Source organism: Hordeum vulgare, chromosome 7H (genome assembly GCF_904849725.1).
Source record: "Hordeum vulgare subsp. vulgare chromosome 7H, MorexV3_pseudomolecules_assembly, whole genome shotgun sequence".
Lineage (NCBI taxonomy): Eukaryota > Viridiplantae > Streptophyta > Magnoliopsida > Poales > Poaceae > Hordeum > Hordeum vulgare.
Window position 1 is genome coordinate 473622949 of NC_058524.1, and position 10528 is coordinate 473633476.

Sequence of the window (10528 nt, forward strand, 5' to 3'; positions counted from 1 at the left end):
CGCACGCTCGGATTAAAAAAGGCCGTCCGCGGTCGCCGACACGTGGGCCCGAGGATGACGGTCGTCATAAATTGTGTTGACCGCGGTGGTTGGGGACGGACACCGATGGGGCGCACGCGTCCGCTTCGTGTCCGTGCCGACGCATTTCAGTCTCAAATTTGGGCCGGAAATGGTTCGGCGCGGACGCGTTTTGGCAATGGGTCGGCGCGTTGGGCCATCATTTTTGTTCGCGCCGACTCAAACGGACGACGGCGGACGAAACGGGTTGCCCCATTGAAGTTGCTCTTATCGCATAATTTCTGTATTTATTTTAGGTTGGTGATGTTCATTCGATGAAAGGAGACGTTTTCATTCACTACGAAGCTTTTGTTGTGATTTCATAGAAGTTGAAGATGCCATGACAACTTAGTTTTTCGAATATGATAGGATGTGTGTGGGTGCATTCATATGAATTAATGTATGGTGTTCTAAAGAAAAAACAAAGGGTGTACTCAAGTAATTATTTTTGAACTTACCATGAGGTATTAGGCGTACTACTATACAACAGTAACGAGTGTGATTCCGACGAGTTGAGATCGATTAGACATAGCTCATGAGCACCTTGCAATACATTAATTATTACTCCCTTCATTTCATATTAACTGTCGCTGTTTTAGTAAAATTTATACTAAAATAACGGTAATTAGTAGGAATCAGAGGAGTAGCACTAGCATATATGAAAAGCATGGTCAAACTTATCGGTTGTTTGTGATCATCCCAAAGGTCAAGCATAGGCCACCCTGCCGCGGCCGCCAAGTGTCGGGGGCGACCGATCTCCGCTGCAGCTCGACTCCGGGCTGTACAGTTCCCTCTGCTGCGCCGCAGGATCACCGTTGTTACTCGTGCTCCAGCCGGAACTGGCCGTCGAGCCCCCGCCGAGCGCCACCGACCCGGACCGGCTCCGGGCGTGAGTCCTCGGGGCGGCCAGCGGCGCCATACGGGCCTTAGCGCGCGCCGACTGCGTAACCGCCATGTACCCGGGAGTCACCTCGGCGCGCACCGGGTACAGGTCCGTCGGAGGGCTCTTCCTGCTCGGCTCCATCTCCACGGTCCTCTCTGAAACGCCTTCGGTGGCCGTGGCCGTTCCCGCGGTCACGTATGACGTCTCCGCCGCCGGTAAGTGCTGGTCAGCCTGCTCCGGCAGCGCACTGTTGGGCGCCATGCAGCGCTCCAGCCAGTGCCAGCCGGCCTTGCGCTTGTCCAGCTCGTCGCGCTCAAGCCGCATTTGTTCGTGATGGAATTTCATCTGTGAAACTAGTAGGAGTATTAAAATTTGTTTAGCCGAAACATGTCGAGAGAGAATGGCAGGGAAGACGCACCTTGGGGTGCTGGAAGTCATGCGCAAAAGCAGGTGGCCACGCCGCAGCGTCGTCATGCCGGTGCATGGCTCCGGCCCGGGAGACGGCGTCCCACCCTTCCTGGAACGGGCTCAAGTTGCCGATGCTGCTGTGCCTGTGTCTTGGTCGCCGTACCTGCGCTGCCGTCTCCCCGTCCTCCTCGTCCTGGTGGTCATCAAAGAAAAGGCGGTCGTGCCCGTACGACTGCCGACGGGCACCGTGCGCGGGAACGACGGGGGCGGGACGGCCACGCGTGGCGGCGTGGGGGGTGAGGCGGCGGGCGCGGACGCGGTCCTGCGCGCGGACGAGCGCCTGCATGCAGCGCATGGTGTGATGGACCTGGCGACGCACCTGGTGGCCGCGCACCAGCGCCTGCAGCCGCACCAGCCCGCGTAGAGCGCGCAGAGCTCTCCTCGCCTGAGCACAAGCACAATGTTACACTCTGCTTTTCTTTTAAGCTACGTAAAACATGCGAGATCTTTTTCCCTTTGATAGGAATTCGTTACCATTTCAAAGAAAAATATGTAGTTACCATTTCAACTTTCGAGAACATTCAACTATTATCAATAAATTGACTGAGTCAGTATAATCCTTTTGTTTTTATTTACTCTGCACAGTTTCTAGCTTTTATTAAAGTCAAACTTTATAAAGTTTGAACAAGTTTATAAAAAGTATTATGAACATTTACAACAACAAATTTATATGATATGAAAATATATGCAATCATGAATTCAATGATACTGATTTGATGATGTACAATATATTGTAATATATGTTTTTACAAAGTTGGAATACATTTAGAGGGTGCTTGGATTCAAGGGACTAAAACTAGTCTGACTAAAACTAATCTCTTTAAGAGGCTAAAGTTCCAAACACCCCTGACTAAAAAGAGGCTAAAACTAGTCTTGAAAGCTAAAATCTTTTAATCAGGGGTACCCCTACTAAAATATGCATTAGTCCTCTCTCTCCTCATTTAACTCCTCAGGCAAGTTCTGGATTGGAGGGTTTGGAGGATAATAAATGCTCATTTACTCGATTTTAGTCTCTTTAGTATTTGGATCCAAACATGGGTGGGGCTAACAAGTTTTAGTCTCATTACTTTTAGTCATGAGACTAAAACGTATCGAAACACCCTCTTAAGATTTGGCTTTAGACAAAACTAATATGAAGAGTAAATAAAAACAGAGGAAGTACTTTCTAGGCCAGATCACAACATCTAACCACTCCATACAACTAATAAAATCCAAGAAATGAATTCGTACAAAACATAAATCCAAAATTTCATTTCAAATGAATTATTAAGTTTACGAGGGCAAATAAGTACACACAAAATAATCGGAAATGTTATTGGGAGAATACACGGATCTTGGCGCAAGGGAAAAATGGCAATTTCATTAATGGCAATTTTGGAAGAAAAAAAAATTAGTTTTCCACATGAAAATTTTACTATTGAAAGCATGGCAACTATATTTATTTAAGCATGATAATTTCATTTTTTTAAACATGACAATTTTATTATGAAGAGCATGAATATTTTACTTTTAATGACAATGTCATTTTTATTTATTTTTTATCATGGCAATTTCCTATGTGTGATTTCTATGCTTTCTAAAATGAAAATATAAAGCATGGCAAATTCCTTGTACATCATCTTTAATTGATATGCAAGCTTGCCATCCACTATCTTTTTTTTTTTGCATTTTGGACCATGGTTTTTGTTTTTGCTGGTTTGTTATGTTTTCAGATTTATTATGGCCTTTTGGCCATGTAGGTATTATCTTTCTTTTTGGGAAGGACACAATGGCAATTTTCAGGGTCTTAGTAGTTTATTATGGCATTTTGTAATAGAAAAAAAGGTTTTGTAATTTTTGCTTTTAGGTGGCCAAACGAGAAAACTAAACGGGCTGGTTCGCCCTTAGGGTGGTTCTGGTTGGAAAATTTTCATTCCCTTGACCAAACCAATCATACTCCCTTCGTTTTTAAATATAAGTCTTTCTAGATATTTCATCAGTGGACTACATACTGATGTATATAGACATACTTTAGAATATAGATTCAATATTTTGTTTCGTATGTAGACCCTTAGTGAAATCGCTTAAAAGACTTATACTTTAGGAACGAAGGGAGTAAAAAACAATTCATTCGCTTCACCTCTGTTTTTTCAGATGACGTACCCCGACTATTGAGGTCCAAAAATTTAACGAAAAATCGGCTAGTACGGGGTGCAGACACACAAAGTACGAGCATGTGGAGCAGAAATGGCACCGCATGGATGAGGTGAGTCGGTGAGTCTGTGTAAGTGACGCCAACTACTTACGGTAATCTTATCATAGTTCTCATACAAATCCTACTTTTTAGGTAAACGCTTTCATCCAGCGCACCGGCCGAATTGTTTCGGACGGTCACACGTGGAACGTGCGTCTCGCTGGCAGGTTTGTAATATTTTTTGCTCAAATTTGCTACAACTATGTATAAATTTAATACAAACGTTTGTTATTTTGTTATATTTTGTTCATTTCAAAAAGCTACATTCATGTTTGGTTGCAACTTGATTTCGTTGAATTTTTGCTACAATCGACGTTTTGACTTTCGCTACAACCGTGTTATTTTTTTGCAACAACCGGCATCATGTTTTGTTTCAATCGTTCACTAAAAAAGTTCATACACGTTTACGTAAATATTTGCTACAGCCGACGTTTGACTTTTGCTATCACGCACCATTAGCTTCGTTTTTTTGCTACGATCACGTAGATATATTTTTTGCTATAATTTTTTTGTTACAACTGTTGACGAAAATTACTACATCATGGATGAAATTTGTTGCATCGAGAAAATTTTTGCTGCATGTAAAGATCTAAAGGCGTGACCCAACTACAGCTGACCGATCGGACGGCCCGCGCGTGGTCCGCCGAATCGTTCGGCCGGCGCTGCGGGCATCGCCCTACTTTTTAATGCCCTTAAGATACCTGCATGCTTTTTAGCTTAGTCACTGTATAGGAAACTGCTCTTAACAGGAGCAAAGCTTCGTTTTCACCACAAAATATAAAGACTTCGTTTACTAGTTACTAGTTACTGCTAGATGAACTCGTTCAAAAATAATAATCATACATGGTGCTAACATCGCCCAAAAGAAAATGGTTTTCCAAAGAGAGAGGTCCTGTCGCAGATACTTAATTTTTGGTTAATTTTTTCGTTTGAGCAAGCAACATGCACATTTGGAAGAAGTTGGCGGGAGAGACGCTGCGTACCAAGTATCCCCGGTAGAATGCCTGGATGCGCACGGCGGCGCGGTCCTCCCTGCCGGCGGCCCTCTCGCGCAGGGCCGCAAGCCTCGCCATCCTCGACGCCATTGCGCGGCGCGCCCTCCTGACCTCCGCCTCCACCCCTCCGCCCTCCCGCGCCCACCCAGCGGCGGAGCTTCCGCTGCCCTCATTGGTCACCTCAGGCGACGTGTCGGCGGCCGGGAAGTGCTCGACGGACAGTATCTCCGCCGCCTCCTGCTCTTCGCCTCCGAGCCCCTGCCGATCCAACGACCAACCATCAGCGTCAGTGAATGGCTGATAAGGACCGACGGTACGTGTACGAGAAGCGGGATCACACAGACCTTCTTGGCGTGGCGCGGGTCCTTGGACGGGGAGGCGGAGGGGCTGGTCTTGAAGACCTTCCTGACGGTGGCCAGCCAGCCGGCGCCGCCGGGCTTCTTGCCCATGTAGGCGGCAATGCGTTGCGGGGGGCGCGCTTTAATTCGATTTGGTGTAGGAGTGGCTCGGTCGATGGTGGATCGATCGCGCGGTCAAGGGAGATGATGCATGGATTTGCCGTACGAGGCGGGAGGTGGTGTGGGTGGTGAAGGGACAATAAGTGCAGGCGCGCGGGAGTGCCGTGACCGCGAGGGCGCCGGTGGGGGTGGTCGGTACAGGAGCGGCTTTATCGCGCGCAGCGTCACGGGGCCCGCGCTGTACTTACGTGCAGCAGCAGCGGCGCCGCGGTTTGTAATTGGCCGGGAAGAGGCGGAAACTCCATGGGTGCTCGATCACCAGGTGAGTTCAACACTGGCATCTTTGCTGTGGAATCAGTGGGTGGCACCGGCATTCGTCGGTCGTCACCGCCTGTTATTGGTGAATTTCACAAAGGGAATCGTTTCCCACCCTCGCGCCGGTCGAACCGATGCGCCGGTCGTCCCCTCGCGCGCATGGACCTATGCAACATTTTTCCCATCCGCATGCTTCGTTGGTCAGTGGATGCAACATTTTTCGTTTAAATATGTTGCAACGAGCATCATATTTGCTGTAAGCGTTTTTTTTATTTTTTTCGTTCCAGTAAGAAAACTGCATATACGTTTGGTTGCAACTCTAGTTCGTCGGATTTTTCGTTACAATCGATGTTTTTTACTTTTGCTACAACCGGCATCATGTTTTGCTGCAACCGTTCACTAAAAAAGTTGCATACACGTCAAGTAAATATTTGCTACAACCGACGTTTGACTTTTGCTACCACGCACCATCAGCTTTGTTTTTTTTGCTACGATCACGTAGATATTATTTTTGCTATAAATTTTGTTTTTTGTTGCAACCGTTAAAAAAATTGTTGCATTGCATCGAAAGTTTGCTGCATAGGGAGAAAAATGTTGCATGCGGATCCAACGGTGTGGACGATGCGGGGTTGGTGGATCCTGCGGCTCGCGCGCGGCCGGCCGAAAGTTTGGGCTGGCGTGCCGACGCAGATTAGTCCCTTTCACAAAAGTATGCTTCTAGCCTTCTAGGTCATGTGGAATTTCCTTTTTCCTCCCAAAAAATTGTCATAACCGGGCTTGGGTCCGCAAATCTTTACTCCTAAAGAGGAGTCGCCTGTCGCGATGGTAGGTTTGGTAGTGGGCTTTCATCGGTTTATTTTCGTCTCTTCTCTCACCTACGTGTGGGTTGTTTTCGTCTCTCCTCCCACCAACATCTATTTCGTCTCAATTTTTTCATCTCACCTCCCACCATCACACCCCCACACCGATTTCTTGTCCACCGGTTTATTTCTTCTCCAGTCTTTTCTTACAAATCAATATTTTCTTAACATACAAAAGATCATAGATCTAACTTTCCAAAATTAACCAAATCAAATGATCCCTCCGTTTAGTGCAATTTTCTTTAGAAAATCCACTAAATTATTTCCTCTTCGCTCTTTCCTTACAAATTAGTACTTTCCTAACATATAAAAAATGACGGATCTAACTTTTCTAAATTAATCAAATCACCCGATTCCCCAATTAGTGCAATTTTCTCATTCCCTTCCACCTGGTTTTTTTCGTCCTCCCTTTCACCCAGTCTTTTTCATCCGTTTTTTGCTCCCCACGACCCCGCCTGAAAACAAATGAACCAGGGAAGAAAGCCCAGCAAACCCACCTAATTGAAAACCTACGAACATGTCCTCTTTCCTGCCAAGCCGCTCGTGTGGGCGACTCTGGAGGAGGCAAACCCTAGCCAGCAACCCCTACCCCCGTGCTCATCTGGCCGCCCCAGCCGCCGGCGGTGGTGGCGGTGCCCGGCCGTCAACAACGGCAGACGTGGTTGGCGCGCCCCGACGCGCTTCCCACACACGGGGACGAGACGTCAAGCAGGCGGCGCAACAAGATTCTTTCCGAGAGTCGGCACACGCGAGGAGCAGCTGCACGATGGAGCATGGTTGGGGGCTCGCGAAGGTGGTGCTGGTGCGTGGCGGAGTCCTCCTGGATTCGGTCGACGGGGGAGACAGGGGTGACGGCGTGGTTCAGCCATGGATGCGACGCAACGGAGCTCGACCATGAGTGTTGCGCGAGCGATGGCTCAGTGCTGCTGCGTTGGCTGTGGGCCATGGCTCGCGCGTGGTGGTGCTCTCATGGTGGTGGTGCCGACGGCGGTGTCCAGATCTGGCTCCTTTGCCGTTTGTTTGGGGTCACAAGACTACAAGACGGACGAGGTGAGGGAGATCAACCGTCCCCGGCCGTCCTAGAGTGACTAGGCGACGACAAGGTGGAGGCACCAAGGTCGTGCGGGTGGAGCCGTGTTGAGGTACGTCCGTGCATTGGCAATCAACCGTTTATGACACGTGACACGATGTGGTGCAGCTATGAGGACTTCTCTTCGGTGTCTGCGTCATAGAACCTCGTCATTGACGTCGCTAGATGGACGAACTCCTTGTTTTTGACGATCGGACGCGACAACATTGTCGCCTATTGCTGAACCTACTCCTCGTCAATGTTGGTCACATGCCACGAGGACTCCTTGTTAACATGGGGTGTAGGTCAAGATGTTGTTATCGAAGAGAGTATTGATTAAATCAAAGGTGTTACAGTTGAGTTCCGTTGATCAATCGAGATAAAACATTGCTTCTTATTTTGCAGTTAGCTTCCCGCAAAGTTGGATCCCATCGGGATCACCGACCATGCATGCACCACAACGGCAATGAGGTCCTTCGACGTGGCTATTTACAAGAAGCCACCACAACATTGTGTTGCGCCGCCATAGGTGATGGTTTCCTATTGCATCGCCTACCACCATCGGTGAACTTATTCTATAGCCCGTCAAGAAGTCTGAACAATTCAACTTTTGAATTTATATCTGGTTAATATATATGCAGAGTTATTGGCAAGTTGATAGTTCACGCTTCAATGATTCAAAACTACCAATACTCAGCAGCTTAGCACTTGTTTCTTACTTTTGCTACCCAAAGTGTCCAATTGCAGTCTGACTAATTGATAACAAAGATATGGCTAAGAAATCTATCAACCACCTTTTTTCTAAAAATTCGAAATTTCAGATTTCATAAGTTAACACGTAGTACCAGTCTGAAGAATTAACGCGTGATCCAATTGAGGACATGAACCGCTGCATACAAATGACATCTCTACTACTATTTCTAATGTATGTTTTAGTGCTTTTACATTAGACATATTGTTCTTCTTTTACACGTGCGGTCAACTCGAACAAGATAATTTGTTTGTTTTTCTATTTTTTGCTTGCTGAAATGTACGATTTTGTCCAGGTTTAAGAAGGATAATGTTATGACATACGGAGGGGGGCATGTAAGTTGGTGAAGACCTAAGGTGATTTTGTGACAGTTGTATGACGAGTAATTGGAGTTCACTAGCTTGTAATGCAAGGGCATGGAAGTGTTACTTCCCTTGTAGTTAGAATAAATCCGAAACTTAAATAGATATCTCTATAGTGGTAGGTTAAATATACACCACAGTGTTGTTAGTACGCTTCACAAGAAATTACTTATAAAAAAGCCGTGTTGTTAGTGGTTTTGCCTTCCTTATAGAAAATTTGTATATTTTTGTTGTATATAAAGTACTACTTAGCTATTTGACCTCAAAGGTAAGATAATGATGAATCATGAACTCCATATAATGCTCAACCTAGATTGCATGCTCCTTCTTGCGTTAAAAATGTTCTTTAATGGTTGTCAAAATGGTATGCAGGAGCAAGCATTGCACGATCAACACAAAGACTTGAGGAAGAAGGTAGTATTTTTGAGCTTACATGTTACACTTTCTGTGTGTAACATAGTTTTTTTACAATTAAATTGGATCTTCTCTTTGTTGCCAACACAAATTCTAGACCTGATTGATGAAGTTTATGAACTACATGGAATAAAAGCAATATACATTATAATATAAAAAGTCCTTTGTAGCAAAGGAAGTATATCATCACTCTTTTCTTGCAAGACACTAGTTGTGCTGAGAGTGAGCTCTATATGTCCTGGCAAGATAGATGGCAAAGTAGCTCAATTATGCATGCCGATGAGACTTACCTGAGACTTCTGTTACACTCGAAAGATGTTTCATCCATTCAAATTGGTTATGGCTTTCTACATGGCATGAGGTATAACCTGCCAAATAACTCATATGCATAAATGTTTTTAAGTATGGTAGCCAAATGATTCACCCATGACATGTTCTTCAAATTTATTTATAGTAACTATTTAGAACACGAGTGGTTGATTTTTAGGCTAAAAAGACGACAGTGAAGTTGAGAGAAGAGAGTGTGACTACGATCCATGAACATGATGTGCATTAAGAGATGGTATGACTTCTTCAGGGAACCATCTTGATTGTTCTCTTTTCTCCATTATGTTGACCATAGGCAAGGTTATTCAAGAGTGACAGAACACACTGTCATGTTCCCAGAATATCTTGGTCATTTTTCTATTATGTAAGACAAATCATTATTTAAATGATGATAAACTATAATTGTAAAGATATACAAAGAAGTAGAAAAACTAAAAGTTCCTTCGAGGCCATAACCCCTACATGTTACATGCCCATCACGTCTTTGCCAATGACCATGAGGGTCATGATCTTCAGTTGCATAAGATACAATGAGCTTTCATGTTAAATCTTTAACAAAAGAAAATCCAGGCGGCAATTCCAGGTTTATTAGTTTGTATGTCATTGCATATGATGGTTTATAAAAGTCACCAACAAGGTATATTTAGGACGTGGTCAAGAAGGAGCTACCATGGCAGTTGATTATGTTCGTCCTGGACTAATCATGACCAATTTGACGAGGCACTCCTTTGCTCTGATGAGTAAGATCTCTTGCTAATTCTTTCTTCTAAATATATTTGTCAAATTTCAAGTGTAAGCTATACAAGAATAAAGTGGAAAGTGTGTTTATTTCCCAAAGGGTTATAATTTTTTCACTTGTAGCAATTCGAGTTGTCTCACATGATTTGGAAGATTCTACCCCCAAGTTCTTATTTATTCTTATGATCTTGTCTCCAAGTAAGTAATCTTTGTCATTGTATAAATTCTTCTGAATCTGAATATATATAAAAGAAGACACTTTGTGGTTTTCAAGGCAACAACAACTACATGTTATGTGGGCCTCGACCATCAACTGAAGGGAGTGAAAAGCAAGTACTTTGTTGACAACAAAGAGAAGGCTAGCAATATGGTAAATTTATGATTGAAGTAATTGATGTCGTACTTTGAAAGTTATGTTTTTCTTTATTGTAGAATAAAAGAATCATGTATGCACAACAGAGAAAACATGTTTATTTATTATTTACATCTTGTCGCTTGCTTGATGAAGACTCATGTCGCCGCGGGTCTTGTCCTTATGCAAGGTCTTTGGTTGAAAACACGTGTCTACTTGTTTGGACTCGATAGAGGCAACTCTTCG

At 44.7% G+C, this 10528-nt stretch overlaps 1 protein-coding gene across 1 annotated transcript; it reads right to left on the reverse strand.

Moving 5' to 3' along the window:
* Positions 1-607: 607 nt before the first annotated feature.
* On the reverse strand, positions 608-5261 carry LOC123410603 (protein IQ-DOMAIN 21-like). The gene is made up of 4 exons (XM_045103545.1): positions 4981-5261; positions 4625-4894; positions 1359-1793; positions 608-1285 (listed from the first exon to the last, which is right to left on the reverse strand). The coding sequence occupies exons 1-4, from the start codon at positions 5083-5085 to the stop codon at positions 764-766; spliced, it is 1332 nt and encodes a 443-aa protein (XP_044959480.1). The 5' UTR covers positions 5086-5261; the 3' UTR covers positions 608-763.
* Between the last annotated feature and the right edge of the window lie 5267 nt (positions 5262-10528).

Excerpts from the sequence above, each read along its gene's own strand:
- LOC123410603 (XM_045103545.1), bottom strand. The coding sequence starts at position 5,085 with ATGGGCAAGAAGCCCGGCGGCGCCGGCTGGCTGGCCACCGTCAGGAAG. Across the intron at positions 4,895-4,980 it reads ACCCGCGCCACGCCAAGAAG|GGGCTCGGAGGCGAAGAGCA; the intron begins GTCTGTGTGATC and ends TTGGATCGGCAG. Across the intron at positions 1,794-4,624 it reads CATTCTACCGGGGATACTTG|GCGAGGAGAGCTCTGCGCGC; the intron begins GTACGCAGCGTC and ends GCTTGTGCTCAG.